General features: G+C 36.1%; 1 protein-coding gene across 13 annotated transcripts in view; it reads right to left on the bottom strand.

The window, feature by feature from the left end:
- Nucleotides 1-17,617, bottom strand: part of CASK (calcium/calmodulin dependent serine protein kinase) — a 391,035-nt gene that overhangs the window by 98,384 nt on the left and 275,034 nt on the right. For 8 of the 13 annotated variants that reach the window (XM_060292132.2, XM_060292133.1, XM_060292136.2 and 5 more), the window contains exons 10-11: nt 10,237-10,336; nt 6,782-6,799 (exon numbers count right to left, since the gene is read on the bottom strand). In XM_060292132.2, the coding sequence (XP_060148115.1) occupies nt 6,782-6,799; nt 10,237-10,336 (118 nt within the window). The remainder of the gene's footprint in view (nt 1-6,781; nt 6,800-10,236; nt 10,337-17,617) is intronic. The other 5 variants (XM_030834960.2, XM_030834961.3, XM_060292140.1 and 2 more) reach the window with 1 other exon arrangement.

Raw genomic sequence — 17,617 nt, 5'->3', positions numbered from 1 at the left:
TTGTATTCTTGGGTAGTATTCCATGGCAGGGAGGTACCACAACTTTCCCCCCCCATAGTCACCCACCCTTTGGAAAAGGGTATTTTATTTTATTTATTTTTTTAAGATCGTTATTGGAGTATAATTGCTTTACAATGGTGTGTTAGTTTCTGCTGTATAACAAAGTGAATCAGCTATACGTATACATATATCCCCATATCCCCTCCCTCTTGCGTCTCCCTCCCACCCTCCCCAACCCACCCCTCTAGGTGGTCACAAAGCACTGAGCTGATCTCCCTGCGCTATGTGGCTGCTTCCCACTAGCTATCTATTTTACATTCGATAGTGTATATATGTCCATGCCACTCTCTCACTTCATCCCAGCTTACCCTTCCCCCTCCCGGTGTCCTCAAGTCCATTCTCTACGTTTGCGTCTTTATTTCTGTCCTGCCCCTAGGTTCTTCAGAACCTTTTTTTTTTTTCTGATTCCATATATATGTGTTAGCATACAGTATTTGTTTTTCTCTGACTTACTTCACTCTGTATGACAGTCTCTAGGTCCATCCACCTCACTACAAGTAACTCAATTTCATTTCTTTTTATGGCTGAGTAATATTCCATTGTATATATGTGCCACATCTTCTTTATCCATTCATCTGTTGATGGACACTTAGGTTGCTTCCATGTCCTGGCTATTGTAAATAGAGCTGCAATGAACACTGTGGGGATGTACCACAATTTGATCATTCATCTGTTGATGGGACTGTGGATACTTTTAAATTTTGAATAATTACACATACCAGGCTATTGGTATTCTTTCATTGAAAATATTAAGTGGATACTAAGCAGAATAAAAAAGGTACAAGGCAGAAACCAGTCCTCATCTCCCCTGCTATTCCTGAAAATGTATTAACCTAATCCACTTCCTTCTACCTGCTCTTCTCAGGACTTTTACTTTGTTCTGAATAGGAAAAAAAAAATCTGGAAATTAGTTAAAAGTCAGCTCTCTCGTCCCTTATTGAAAGCCTTGGAAAGCAAGAGATGATGTAAAGATATTAGTCCCAAATATCCCACTGAGCCCCTGACCCCAGTACATTATCAACAGGAGAATTAAATGATGCCAGGTTTATAAAGTTAGTAAAGCTAGTTCTAAGTTTCTGGATTAACTGCAACAACAAAAATACTAATGAAATATGGTGGTTTTTTGTATATTAAAAAAATTCAACAGATAGCACAGAAAGCTAATGATCATTTTCACTCAGTAATCTTATCTAGTTTTTATTGTCTCTATCCAGCACTGCTTATGCTGATATATAATCTAGGTAGTAGTTTATTAATACTATAAGATTAAAATAAAACAACCTTGTATCTAGCGAATACTAAGATGGAAAGTCTAACCACTGGAAGGAATTTTGGCTGTACCCGATCAGGGACGTATCATTTGTTGGTCTGTGAACTCCCAAAGCTCTGTGCAATTCCTGTCCTACCAGCACTACCCTACATTTGCGTTTGCTCACTCTTTGTTTCTGTGCTGTGAGGTCCTTAAGGCAGGTGTATATTTGATCCATTTTATTACATCCACAAACTATGCCTTGAATTAATTAAGTACCAAAGAAACAATAATAGCAGCTCCCAATTAGTAAGTGTTTGTTATGTGTCAGGCACATCCCCAGGACAACACAGTAAGGTAAATATAGTACCTGACCTTTCCAGATGGGGAACTGAGGTTCAGAGAGGTCAAGGAAGGTCACAGCTAGAAGTGGTACAGCCAGGACTCAACCCCAGTGTGTCTGGATCCAAAGTGTATGCTCTTCTTGACTTAACTACAGTAACTGGCCGTACTAGGAAACATAGGGGGAGCCTTCAACAAGAAGTGACGTGTGGTTTATGCATGGATATGGAGGTTAGAAAAGAACCTGAACCCTACTGGGTCAGACAATATCCAAAAAACCTTTACCAAATGTTCCTGCTTTTTGCCAGGTGTGAGGCAGGGGGTTCAGGGAAAACAGGTATGATCCCTGGTCTCAAGGAAGGGGCTCTCAGGCTGGTGTGGGAAGTAGGCATACTATACCCTGAAGCAAACCATAGAGAAGAGATAAAAAATAAAGTGGTACAGAAATAGGGCTGCCCAGGGAGGAGCTGGGACAGTCTCAGAGAAGAGGTGGATGAGCAGGAACTCAACACCTCCACCTAGGTTTCCAATGTGCTCTGGCAGACCCAGTGGATGCTTTGCTGGAAAGCACGAAGGCATCTATTGCCTGTGTCTCTAGTAGGCAAGACCCACCAGGTCAACAGGTCTATTTAATTTCCTTGGATCTGTCACCTTTTTTGAACTGATTTATAGTCTTACCTTGTACCCAAATGTGATTAACTTTGTAGGTTTTCAATCGTGAAAGGAAGCATTTGCACAGGCGTACTCAAGTTGCCTATTTCAGGCTCTGAAAAGTGCCCCTAATTTAAAGTTTCTGGAATTAGCTAGGAAAATTATAGTTTTTATTCAATTTCTCCTTTGTCTTTTCATATTGAATAAACATATATATTTGGTCTAACCTCAAAATCTTTCTTTACCCTTGATCATTTTAACACTTCCTACTGACACCTCTTCTAAGTTTCGTTATTTCTTTGAGTATGACCAGCAGAACCATATATCTCACAGATGCGTACGATTGCTATCCGCAGTTCAACACCCAGCCCATGTAAAAATCTCATAATTTTGCAGTTCATTATAAAATATAAATGTACACAAAGACATTTCTGGGGCTTTTCCATTGCTATTGTTTTAAACACAGAGGCAGTAGTAATAATTAATACAACACAACACAACAACACAACACACACAAGCTCTTAAGCTGTTACTAGTATTTATTTTGCTGATCAATACTGTCATATCTGAAAGAGCTATTGACTTTCCTCAAAAACTGAAAAGGATGTTTTTCTCTATAAAACCGCTGAATAAACTTGTAACTATCTTAAGAAACAAACAATAGTACATAAGTTCACCTCAGAGGGCAATTTATCTAATGGCAGGACTGTAGGTATTCTATTCACTTTTGTATTCCAGGCTGCATTTTGCAGTGTGCTTTGTACAAAGAGACACAATAAAATAGGTTCGATTAAAATGATTGTTTTCTGAGCAAATTCTAAAGAATTGCAAATAAAATATTATAATGAGAAATATGTAACCACTGAAAACAGTTTATTTTATAGCAGTTTCCTCAAAGTCACAATGAAAATTATTTTAATACTTCTATTTGTGTAACAGTTTATAATTTCCAAAGTGCTTTTCACACTTATTATCTTATGTGATTCCATAATAACCCTGTCCTGTAGACAAGTGTATTTATATTTGAAAAACCGGACGCTCATTGGGGTTAAATGACTGTGGAGCCACATCAGTGAGTACGAGAGGGAGTCTTAGAACCCAGGTCTCTAACACCTAGTCCTTCCACTACAGACTGGTCCCTCCTGAAACCATGTTTTACCCTCAGCAACACACCTGAATAATCTGCATTTGGTAATGAGATGATATCCAATTTCTATTTTCTTTTTGACCTGAATTTTGTTTACCATATAAGGTTTATTTTCTTACGCTTTGGTCCAAACTTTCACAATGATAAATTTATTAGAAAGTAATCAAGCCCTGTCTTCAGAATAGTATTTTGCTTTAACTTTTGCATAATTCATTTGGTAATCAAGTTTGTATCTAAAAATTAGGTTGATAATTATACATTTTAACTTTGAACATTTCTACTTTTTCCAAGAATCTCACTGATACTTTCTAAAAAGTTTTCTACTACTGTTATGAAGTAATAATCAAAAGAAGCATAAATACATCACCTGTTTTAAAAATGTTTTCTGAGTCTATTTCTTTAGAGAAATATGCTTTAAAGGTCAATAAAACTTTGAGTCTAGAACAGTTTCATTACAAGAGTGGAAAAGTCTCATAAAAAAGTTGACTGAGTAAAAATAACCTGAAAGGAGGACAGAAAAATAAATAGTTGAATGTTAAAAACGTTCTCAGTGTCAAAGTAGGTTGAGTCTGTCTTAAAACTATTTCCCCCTAGCTTTACTATAAAAAGTTTCAAACGTATGGAAAGTTGAAAGAACTGTACTCACCACCTAGATTCTACAATTTAATTTTTGCGATATTTGCTTTATCACATATCTATCCACACATCAATTCATCTTATTTTTCATTCATCTCAAAATAAGTGGCAGATGGTCAACATCAGTACACTTCACCTCTAAGTACATCAGTATAGATTTTAATACTTCTCTCTCTCAGGTAAAATTTACATAGAGTGAAATACACAAATCTTAAGTGTACCATTCAATGAGTTTTGATAAATGTATACACTGCATACATCTGATAAACCGCATATATACCCATGTATGCAGTTATTTCAGCAACAAAGATTTGTATGTGTATATTTTAAAAATTATATGTATAGCTATAAAACTTAATATCACTGAGCAAATTCAGCATCTCAATCTAGTCTAGTTTCTCCTGAAGAGTTATCAATAACCTCTATTTCCTATTACATTAGCAGTCCTATTTATATAACACTGAATCAGTACACATACATTCATATCACTCACTCAATTAAAGCCCTTCCTTGCAAGCACAGTAGCATTAAAAAAAATCTGCTTACTAAGGTAGAATTAAGTTAAAATTCATCAATTTAGGTGTACATTTTCATCACTCCACAAAAGTTCCTTTTTGTCCCTTTGCAGTCAATCTCTCCCCCCACCCCTACCCCTGGACAACAGGTTTTATTCCCACTGTACAAAGCAAATCCTGGTTATCAGTCAAGTTATAAGTAATAGTGAATCCTGTAATGAAAATTGTATTTTGGACTTAAGCATCTGTGCTATATCCAATTCAAGTTATGAAAACTTACACATGGTGATAAATGCTTTAGATTCTTTATGTATAGATTCTAGTGCAGATGCCTTAAAATTTATTAGTTAAAAGAAGTAAAAACTCTGCAAATGTATTCTGTCAGAGTACAGATACCATAATTCTAATGCCATTTTACTTGTTAAAACAATCTGTATTTCCAAATAGCAACATCACTGGGCACAAATTTGTCAAAGTACTTTAAATAACATTCTGCTGGTTGTTAAGTGCCCATTCATAATAAGGCCTTACAACTAAGGAAAAGCACTACTTGATACCTCCAAGATGTTTTCATTCCCAAATGACACAATAGGTCTGCTGATTGAAAAAAAAAAAAAAAAAAAAAAAGGAGAGGGGTACTAAATCTGGAGAAACAAAAACAGTTACAAATGGGAAGTGTCTTACATTCCAATGGTTATTAACTTGTACATAGTGGGCAGCCTCTGAGATGGCCCCCAAGATCCCTGACTCCTGGTATTCACACCCTTATATAATCAATTCTTTCCCTGGAGTGTAGGCTGGACTTATTAACTCACTTGTAACAAGCACAAGAGGGCAGAAGTGATAGGATGTCACTTCTGAGATCAGGTTGTAAGGACTGTGGCTTCTGTCTTGGGTGCTCTCTCTTACTTTTGCCCTCTCTCTTTGATCATCTGTGCCAGGGTAAGCAAGCTTCTAGGCTGTGAGCAGCCCTATGGAGAGGCCCAACAGTCCGTGAGGAACTGAAGCCTGTCAACCCCCATGTGAGTGAGCATGGAAGAGGATTCCCCCTACAGTTGGGCCTTCAAATGAGATCACAGCTCTGGATGACATCTTGACTGCAATGTCATGAGAGATCTTGAGCCAGAGGTACTCAGCTAAGCCATGCTCAGATTCCTGACCAATAGAAACTGCTAGATGATAAATGCTGTTTTGAGCTTACTCATTAGAGAGCAACAGATAAGTAACATACTGTGAGATTTTTATATTAAATTGGCTGCAATTTGAGCTACAAGTAATTAATGCAAGAAAGTGTGGCAATGAATTTAATTAGTAGCACCCAGATTTTCTATTTATCTTTGTCTCTTATATACTTTCCCCCCAGTAAGCACAATGTTGAGGTAAAGATTTATTCTATTATTTTAACTGAAATTATTATTGAGATAATTGGAGATTTATATGCAGTTGTAAGAAATAATACAGAGATCCCTGTATTATTTTCCTCACTGGTAACTTTTTACAAAACATAGTGTAATATCACAACCAGAATACTGACATTGATACAATCCACCCATCTCATTTAGATTGCCTTAGTTTTACTAATACTCATTTGTGTGTATGTAATTTCTTACATACTTTTTACTTTACTATTCTCACATACTCAAATTATATCCCTTTGTAATGAAAATCTAGCTATTACATTATTCTTTATAAATGTTCTTTCTGATGGTAGAAGTTAAGAGACATGAATCCAGGAGTTTATTTCACAGCTCCATGTCAATAAGCTAAAAATAGAGTCAGTAACAGATTAAAAAAAAAACTGCTTATAGATTAAAGGAACGTTCACTTACCCTGAAAGTTTTCTTGAAAGCAAACTATAAAATAAATTGTTAGCCTTTCCCTGGAATTAATGTATTTGTGCTTGAAATTCAGATGTGAAATAATATTAAGTGCACTTAAAATTTTAACACTGCCTCTTTTTCCTCTTATGAAAGAAGTAAGAAGTTAGTATTATTTGTATAACAATGCTTCAGGAAATCAATATATCCAAGTTTTCATTGTATGGTCAAGCAGTGTTAAAATTCATAAATAAACATCTAAGCAGAAACAGCCAAGGAAAAAGTCAAGCTGATTATGAACCATGCAAAGCCAAACACTTTTGCATAAAAGATAAACCTTAGAGGAAAGCAAAGGGATACCTACTTTCTGCTGCTAGAAGTCCTAGGAGGAAGGCAGCATATGGACAAACAACAAACAGTATGATTTTAGAGCAAGCGGGTTATCAAGCCACAGTTGGGCCCAGTAGATGAGCCACAAGAAGCATGGTCTCTTAGCTGAGCCCAAAGTGAGCCCTTGTGTTCCATGAGAACATCCCCTGGGTTCTGATTCTGACTTCTTTGGTTTGAAAGACAAGAACAGAATATTTCCACTTTGTTAAGTAACAAAGCAACAATACACTGTTTATCTTAAGATTAAACCTAACAAATTCTAGAGAATGTATAATGGACTAATTTCAATAATCAAAATAGGAAAAAATATATTACATAAACATTATTTTACAATGTAAACAGCATACCTAAACATGTTAAACTCTTCTTTAGATGGCAAACTGATTCATTTTAAATTATTTTTTCCACTGTTAATGAAAGGCTCTGTTAAATTATTTTTTAAAAATTAAAATTATGATTTTGAATAGAATTTGCGGGGAGGAAAATAGGATTGCCAGCTTTTAATTTTGTCAAGCAAGGTCATTAAGAAAAAAAATTTAACAAACTACCATTTACTATCATTTCACAGAAAGAATAGAAAAGGCATTATCTAAAGATGAAAAACAGTCCATCTCAAGAAAGGACAGTTGGCGACCTTATACTGTTCTCTCTCTAACTCCTCCTTCCCCACCCCCTCACCCCTGCCCTACAAGCACATGCTTTATGATCACTTTTTTCTTTTTGACATGGGCTTTCTGGAAGAACATTCAGCTAAAGATGAAAAGTGCTTTATGTTTTGTACTGTAAAACAAACCCATGCAAATTTGAACAGAAAGGCAGTGGAAAGGATAACATTGGGAACTTAAAATAAATGATGGAGAATTAAAGGGCTAGGATTAAACAGAGAAGAATTTAGGCTTAAAATTAATGAAAATATTAAAAATAAAAATGCATTGAAAAATGAAAATACTGATGTGTTAACTTATGTAAGTATAAAGCCTTTATATGAGTCTAGATAAAACATCATAGGCTTTCTGCAACTAACCATACAACCATTGCTGTTAGTTGCAGTAAAGGAAATTTGCAAAGACAGATATTTGATAAATAATGCTGACAATAATAGATAATGCCTTCCTTTAAATGGCCTAGTATTAAAAGTTAATTTTAGGAACATATGATAATTCCTGATAGCCATGTGAAATTTAGGAAAACATTAAAATTTTCTTCAAAAATTTCCTTTGTCTTTGACATCTGACTATATAAAAATTTCCTCTTCATTTAGGGTAGGTAATCAGACACTTACACTGCATAACAATTTTATCTTTTATTGATAGCAGCTGGACAGTGCCCTCAAAAATATTTTAGAGACATTTAGCACATCGAATGAAGATACAGACTGCTTGCAAGATCGTTAAGCTCCAGAAACTTAAAAAAAAAAAAAGGCATAGGGTGAGACTACAGGAAAGGGAAGCAATATATGCAAAATTGTGAACAACTAATTTGAGGGCTTGCAGGCTACCCACAAGACAGTGTGAGAAATTTCCTTTTTTAAAAAGTAAATACTGTAAAAAAAAAATTAAATACTGTAATCAGAAACTATTTCAACCATATCGTTTAGAGATTGTACTAAAAAAAAACAGAAAAAAATTGGGCAATAAAAATGTATTTAATAGAAAATAAGCATAACTATAGACAATTCCTTTTCCTAAAAGAAAAATCCAGCTCTTCACAGAAAGGAATACTTAAGAGCTCATTAAAGTCTTGCTAAGCAGAGGTAAATATTAAGGGGCAACATTAAAGATTAGGTCTTTGAAGCTGTTGCAAGGCCCATCCTGCTCTCTTCCCATTTCTAAAGATGAAAATGGTATTAGAGATCTTGACCCAAAATCTCTAAATATATTCCAAGTATGTGACTATATCATGTAGCCACAGTACAACATAAAACTGTTACTAGATTCACTCCCCCTAGAAAGGGTTAACTGTAATCTGAGTTTGAGGAAGGAAGAAAGAGGTCTGAGCTAACAACAACAGAAAGCTACAAAATGGACTGGAAGAAAAAAAGACAGATGTGAAACAATAGGGAGTGGTGGGGAATATACCTATAACACAACTATGCCTTGCCTTTCCTGTGGGAAGGACTCTGGATAATTACCAAGTCAGCACAAGAGGAAAAGAGCAAGTCCTCCTCAGAGTCTCTTCTCGAAGATTCCCATTTATGAATGCTTTTGGAAATCACCTTCACTCAAAAGAGGAAGATTCACATCCCAACTGGTAAAGGTCAAAATAAGGAACTATATAGCTGCTGGAATGGGAAATTTGATCCTGTTATTTTGCACAAGGTATAAGCACATACCAATTGGTAAGAAACTCTCTGTGTGTATATGCGTATGTGAGCAGGTATGTGCACATACGTGTATAACAGAGGAAGGAAGAAGCATAAATACTGACAAATTGCTCATGGTTCCAACAAGTAAGAAGCTTAGCAGATCCATTCTTCCTATATGGCTACCAGTGAAGGACAAACAACTCATGCTTTAGGAAGGGCCCTGGGCCTTGATTCCAATGCTGATGCACGAATATTGAATGAGCCAGTCCGAGAGTACAAAAATCAAATCACTAGCGCAAAGTCAACCACATGACAAATACCGAGTAATTCTAATGAAAGAAAGAAAAGTTGAGGCCAGAGGACATATGATATAGGAGTTAAGTAAATAAATACACAAATAAAAATTAAAAACTGTAACACATATACATGCATTTACATATACATATAAATGAGTCCTATGTATTTTTAGTAAATAATCCTTGAGAATACCTCACTGGTAAGATGGAAATCTAAGCATTTTATAAAATAATTTTGTGAACATTAGTGGGTTTTTTCAGGAGTATCTATATACATTTCATCAAAAGAGGCAATTCTTCTTCTATGCTCCTCTCCCTTGAATGCTTGTGTAGACTTGCTATAGACTTTATAAAAAGAGATGAACCTGTAAATTGTTTCTAGAGATAATTCACAAGACAGCTTTACATTGAAAGATTCAATTAAAAGCAGTGCTGTTCCAAAGTCTGATCTGCTACAGTTGACATGGGGAAATCTTACATCGGAAATTTTTGTTGAGGTAGAAGGTAATCACAAAGATTCAAAAAGACTGACTACAAATGTTGGATTGGATGAAGTACAGTGTTGGGTCTGGAGGGGAGAAAGGGGAAGAAGTATTTCCGAGATTAAAAAAAGTGAAATGTCAGTTTGGAGCAGTAGGGGAAAGCAATTTCGGTATTAAAATGAAAAGGAATCAGACACATGTGGATGGAATTTGGCTGCTGACAAACTTCCTTAGAATCCCATGGAGGATCTGACTAGATTCACAGAAAAAGTTTATTCCTAATGGAAGAGAAAGTATGTAGACACTAAATGATTCACGCTGGTGAATGAATGAATGATTCAATTACCTGAGGAGGTAGGGTCTTCGGAGAAGTCTGGCAACTCTTCAGGGGGATCCCCATAGAATGAGTTGAATTTGTGACTTGAAACAGCTGCTAGTACTGCACCCTAAAGCAAAGAGATGAAAAAATATATATATATATTTTAAAATTTTGTTTTTGTTTTTGGCCATGCTGCGTGGCTTGTGGGATCTTAGTTCCCTGACCAGGTATTGAACCCAGGCCCTTGGCAGTGAAAAGTGTGGAGTCCTAACCAATGGACCGCCAGGGAAGTCCTGAAAAATATATATTGATATTATTAAAAGAAATACAATAAACAACAAGGTCCTACTGTATAGCACAGGGAACTATATTCAATATCCTAAGATAAACCATAATGGAAAAGAATATAAAAAAAGAGAATGTATATATGTATAACTGAATCACTTTGCTGTACAGTAGAAATTAACACATTGTAAATCACCTATACTTCAATAAAAAATATTGATAAAAAGAAATACATATATACAAAAAAGTTAATTACCAAATATTTATTTAAGAATTATTCAGAAGGTCAAATATATAGGAGATGATAGCTAGAAAAGAGGTGGTTTTAAATAATTTTGGATTCCTTTAGATAAATCACACACGCACATACCAGACTAACACTGTTGAGGATTGTAAAAGTATATGAAACCATTTACATCTTGAACTTAAACATATACTAGACAATGAAATATTCTGCAGTCACTATAAAATGATGCTGCAGAAGAGTGTTTACTGAAATGATAAGGTGTTTGTGATGAATTACACAAAAAAAGGTTTTAAAAAATCTGTAGTAGTGTGATCTTATTTTTGAAAAAAAAGTTAATAAAGATATAAAAGACCGAATATATACCAAAATGTTAATAGTATTAATTATCCCTGGGTAGTAGGAATGTGAGTCATTTTTCTTTTTTTAAATCTTTTTTTCCTTTCTTTTTGATATTAATAATGACTATGTGTTACTCTTGTACAGTATTCTCACTCAGGCCACCCAGCAGAATCAACTACATGTTGACTCTTCTAAACTTCATGCATAGCCTCCCTTGATTCCTAGTTGAGAACCACTGTCATATTGAGTCCATGATATCCCTTAAGACTATTGGGTAGAAAAATGTTGGGAATTATTGTTTCAGTAACAATAAGAACAATAAAAGTTATTTTGTATGTGTTGAATCACGTGAGTGTTAGGTGTAGGTCAGAATATCCAGGTGTGTTCCTGGGCTCTGCCACTTTCCATCTGCATGACCTTACTTGATTTAATCATTTAACCTCTTGAGGTTTTCTCATTTGTAAACTGAGGATATTAAAACTGACATAGCTTACCTTACGTGATTGTCAAAAGTCGTAATGTTTATGAAAGTGCTTTGCAAATCATAAAGCATTTTGTAAGTGCAAATTATTCCTAACCCTACTAATATGTAGCTAGAACCTGAGTAGAGCCTTTGCTGCTTTAGGGAGAATTGCTCACTTAGGTAGTCTAAGTATCATATCACCCTAGTAGTCTAAGTGTAAAGCAGCTTAAGTCTAAATTTTAAATATTGAACTCTTGGATTTTTCTGAAAAGAAAGATCAAACTTTTGTGTATATAGGTATTTATTAAATATCATTAATAATCACAATAATAATAAAGTTAATAATTACTAATAATTCTAATAACATTATTAATGGAAACACATTTCTACAAGGTTCATTTTTTGGGGGGGTGGTTATGTTAGGGTTTCTTTCTACAAATATAAACTGAAAAAGAGCAAATATAAACAGAAAGGGAAGAGCAAAAAGTAGAGAAGTGATCTTGATGATACCATTCCAGGCAACTTTTTTAGATTTCCAATAGTCCAGGGTTAATGCATGAGAGGTTCTTACGCAGAATTTTATGGTCAGCTACCATGATGAAAAAAATAGTACTGAATGTTGAGTTCTTCTTTCTGTAGTAGAAGCTTATTTCACTTTACATATTACACATGTTCCCTAAAAGCTGGGTGAAAATGGAATTTTTATAGATCAAAGTACATGTTTCCCATACACTGAAACTAAAATTTTAGAGATGCTTTATTTTTATTTCCAAATGAAGTTCAGCTGAGTTTCTTAATATGTTAGTTTTATGTTTCAAGGCCTGTTCTAGTTACCACTATAGTCAAAGATCTAGAAATACTTATACTGGGAAAGCACTATTTAAAAGAGCCCTGAGAGGTAAATTCTTTTGAAACAATAGTAGCAAGTTCCTAATTTATCTGTCTTATGGTTAGCAGTTTTGTTTATTTAGCTCTCTAAACTCAGTGACTGCATGTGGTTCAAAAATTCAATGCAAAGCTATTATGTAAAACAGCAAAATGGTTCCAGAACAGTTTATGGATTTATAGAATTTTATTGGAGTTGGAGAGTCAACCTTCAAGATGATTCATTCTAGGAGACTCATTTTGCAGATGAAGAAACTGAGGTCTAGAGAGGCTTAGTAACCTATTAAGGTTGCTGCCAACTTAGAGACAGAATCGAGAGTAGACAGAATGGAGGTCTTCTGACTACTCTCCCCAGTTCAAGGGTTTTTACTATACTAGGGGTCAAAAATATTTTCCTGTAAAAGGCCAGACAGTGAATATTTTAGGCTTGCAGGGCATATAGTCTCTGTTGTAACTATTCAACTCCGCCATTTAGCATGAAAGCAGCTATAGACTATATGTACATGAATTTCCATCACTGTATTCCAATAAAACTTTATATATATAAATAGAAATATAGATGTATTAATTTGTGAAATCGTAAAGCTCTTATGTGAGTGCTTGGTCCCCAGATTGTAGTTTGCCAACCCCTCTACTACACTGTTGCTATTGAAGAGCCTGTGGATATAACAACATAAAACCAGATCTTATACAAGTAGTTCTTCAAACTTTCCAGTTTATTAAATCCTTCGTAAAGAAGTTTTCTATCTACTTTAGTTTAGAAGATATACTTCAGTATATCTTACTTATACTTCAGTAAGTTTTGAGAGTAAAACATAACAATTTTGAGTTAAGAAGACCATTCACGGGCTTCCCTGGTGGCACAGTGGTTAAGAATCCGCCTGCCAATGGAGGGGACACAGGTTTGGTCCCCTGGCCTGGAAAGATCCCACTTGCCACGGGGCAGCTAAGCCCGTGCGCCACAACTACTGAGCCTGCACTCTAGAGCCCGTGCTCTGCAACAAGAGAAGCCATGACAATGAGAAGCCTGCGCATCGCAACGAAGAGTAGCCCCTGCTTGCCTCAACTAGAGAAAGCCCATGTGCAGCACCGAAGAACCAACACAGCCAAAGATAAAAACAAACAAATAAATAAATATATTAAAAAAAAAGACAGTAATTCACAATCTGATTACTAATATTAATGATGCAATTTTTTTTTTTTTTTTTTTGCGGTACGTGGGCCTCTCACTGTTGTGGCCTCTCCCGTTGCAGAGCACAGGCTCTGGACGCGCAGGCTCACTGGCCATGGCTCACGGGCCCAGCCGCTCCGTGGCATGTGGGATCTTCCCGGACTGGGGCACGAACCCGTGTCCCCTGCATCGGCAGGTGGACTCTCAACCACTGCGCCACCAGGGAAGCCCAATGATACAATTTTCTACTAAGCAAATTAACCTAGAAAGGAGAAGGCAGATTTTAAATTCAAAGAAAAAGCGAACTACAAGTAATTAAGCTCAATCATAATTGTAGCTAATACGTCAAACATCAAAATGGAACACTCCCCACTAGATGATTCTGTGTCTCATTTAAGGAAGTGGAAAACAAACAAAGAAAATGGTCAGCTCAGACTTCTGCTAAGTTAAGCTACTGTTCATGCACTTAGGGAAGCAACAAAGTTATTAAGTAAGGAACAGGAGAGTTGAACACAGATGAATTACTGACTTGAAGACAGAGTCAAAAGCCAATACCCCCTTTCTGGTGCCCCCTAACTGAGCTCAGAAACAAGTACCATGAAATCTGATAGGCCCAAGGGCAGGGAGGTATATTTTTAAAAGTCTAAATACAAAACACACAAGTATGAGATATAGAAAACTGGCTTTGCACCCAAGTGGCAAGGTCACACAATCATTTTGTGATATACTGAGGGGGCAAAACGCATCACAGGGACATACAAATTCAAGTGTGACTTAAGAATTTGAGAGAGGATCATCTTACTAAGATTCAGAACACAACTCAAAACCGTAAAAAGGGTGGAGAATTTGGAGTGGTTGAGGCTGACCAAAAGGCTAGAAAATCATTTCGAGGCAGAAATGTTAAAGGATTTAGGTTGACTACATGTAAGAATTAGGTCCTAGATGATAATGAGGTAAGATCATTAATTAAATCAGAACTTCCCATCTCTCTCCATATAGTCACAACCAAAGTTATCATTCAGTTTAGTCAGCATAGCCTATGTGTATTTGATACTTAAGCATAATCTAAACAAAAGTCGAAAAGCTAGAGTTTCAAAATTAAGTCAGGGCATATGATTAAAGGAGGCTGTGCTATCTTCTCTGAAGAAGATTAAAAATGAGACTTGTTAGTGTAGTAGATATGGCTATATTTCAGAGCAATTGCATGGAACAGATATCTTAGGAATCCTTTTCGGTCTGTATAAAAGTATTTCATAAAGATGGTCTTTTAATGTATATAATAACTTTCAAAAGCTACACTGTCTAACTTTGGGAGTAATAAACTCTATATTTCAGAATCAGCAACTAATAGAATTGCTTTATAAAATATAAGGTCAAACTCACGTCAATTATTATTTATGTAACTGTTCATACCAGAATAACCGTTTTCAGGTTTAGAATCAAAGGTGCCTTTTGGATACCAGATTTACTGCTCTGAGGAGCTGGAGCCTGCAACCTCTCTGCTAATTTACTGTTCTCTCCTGTAATTAGAGGACTCTGCGTAAGTGCTGGTTTTCATTAGGGCACAAAGGTCCTCGATAAATCTTTAAGGTAGCTCTTGATGAATTGATAGAAGGGGGAAGACTGACAAAAGGCAGCTAATTAAAGCTTCCTGGTTGACCTCTCAAAAGGTGCTGCTTAGGTGTAGCCTCACTCTTGCAGATAGCAGTGCCGTACAACAGAACTTTCCGTGATGACAGCAATGTTCTATACCTGTACTGCCCAATACTGTAGCCACCGGCCACATGTGGTACTGAGCACTTGAAATGTGGCTAGTGCAACCGAGAAATCAAATTTAAAATTTTATTTAATATTAATTAAAATTAAAAATTAAGTAGCCACATATGCCTACTGGCTATTGTATTGGATAGAGTACTGGAAAATGGAATTCCTAAACAAATTTTTTCTAGTTCTACAAACTGTAGGAACCCAAGAGACCGACTGGTAAGTCAGAGAAGTAATGCAGGCTATATTTTTGCAATTTGCAAAATCAATAAAGGAAAATTATAGAAGTTATCAGAAATCTTCCTCACTTTCTGTATATACAAGGAATAAATAGTTTTATCCTCTAAATCGAATTACACAGATTCAACTCACCCTTTCCTGAAGTGATTGCAATAAACTTACCCAAATACAGAATATTGCTTCTATTTGTACAGAATATCTTTGACATACTTCACTATAGGGAAATTTGCTTTCTAATTCATGAAGCAAAGGGAATGATTTCTAGAACAGATTTCCTGCTGAGCCTCTTCCCTAGATAGACAAGCTCAGACACCCACAGCCCCTTTCCACACCTCGCCCCCTTGCACAGTAACTCCTTCATATAAATGGCACCCAGAGTTAGAGTACAGGTATGCCTCCTTAAGAGACACATACCCACAGAGCACAGATTTTCCAGACAGTCTGGATCACACAGTCTGTCCCATGCATCCTAATATTCAGTCTGAGAAAATACAATCCTCATATCTAGTCCTGTACTCAGGACTATGTAGTTTATATAAGAAGTATTATTTCTAGAGGATGTAAACAAACTGAAGTATTAAAATTCTAGAGCTCGGTATGAAATAAAAGGAGGGGAAAAATTCAACATATGAAATATCTGATAACCAAAATGGTGAAAAGAAATTTTCCATCATCATTCACACGTGTAAAATAAAATAATGAAAGAAAGAAAGGAAAATAAAAAGAAATGTGTGATAATTCAAATCACATGTAGGGTTCTATAAACTTTTAAAACCTACAGTTCGAAAGATAGTCTGAAAAATGATGTCAATGCTTTATACTTGTCCAAATAATTTTCTCATTAGGGATTTGTTGTGTCCTGTAGCTTGCTGAATAGGTTAAATGCCAAAATGAATGCATGAATATGGAAAGGAACAATTTCTGATTGCTGAGTACTGACAGTATTATAACCAATAATGAGTAACAGTCTTGAAATTTCAGTAGAGTAAAATGAATAATGTTTTATGTTCTGGCATAAAATAGTTTCACAAAACTTTCAGAATGAGAAAAAGGTTCAACTGCAAAAATAATAAGCTCACTACCAAAAATACATTAAAATTTATAAACAGGTATAAGCCTTTTGGAAGGTAAGTTACTCATAGAGATCAAAAATCTTAAATACATGTATACACTCTGATGCCAACAATTCCAGTAGCAAAGAACTTACCCTAAGGATACAATCAGAGGTGTACAAAGATTAGTGAAAATAGAGTCAATGCAATAGTATTTATGGTTGTGGAAAACTGGAAGCAATGTCCAAGTCCAACAGCTGGTTAATTAAATTATGATATGTACATTATGATGGAATTTTGTAGACCAATTACAAGTTTGTCCTTTAGAGTAATGACTCTCAATAAGGTAAACTTATCAGAATCACCCATGGGGCTTTTTCAATAAACGCATGCCCCTCCAACCTCCTGCATGCCTGGGGCTGAGGCGGGGAGGGATGGGTAGTGTCCTGGCTGAGCTGACTGGTGTGGTGAGCTACTGTTACTATGGGAATGTGTTATGCCCTTCAAGTGTGCCAAAGTGAAAGCCAGTATTTAAGAAGACTCTTTTGTCATATGGTATATTAAAAAAGTAGGTTATGTGGAATTCACATAACATAAAACTAACCTTTTTTTTTGTTTTTTTTTTGTTTTGCGGTACGCGGGCCTCTCACTGCTGCGGCCTCTCCCGTTGTGGAGTACAGGCTCCGGACGCGCAGGCCCAGCGGCCATGGCTCATGGGCCCAGCCGCTGCGCGGCACGTGGGATCTTCCCGGACCGGGGCACGAACCCGCGTCCCCTGCATCGGCAGGAGGACTCTCAACCACTGCACCACCAGGGAAGCCCAAAACTAACCATTTTAAAGTGTACAATTCAGTGCTAATTAGTACATTCACAATGTTATGCGGCCACCACTTCTGTCTAGATCCAAAACATCCTCATCACAACCCAAAAAGTCCCTATACCCATTAAGCAGTCACTACCCA

This window comes from Globicephala melas, chromosome X (genome assembly GCF_963455315.2).
Source record: "Globicephala melas chromosome X, mGloMel1.2, whole genome shotgun sequence".
Taxonomy (NCBI): Eukaryota; Metazoa; Chordata; class Mammalia; order Artiodactyla; family Delphinidae; genus Globicephala; species Globicephala melas.
This window is presented reverse-complemented; position numbering and strand designations above follow the sequence as displayed.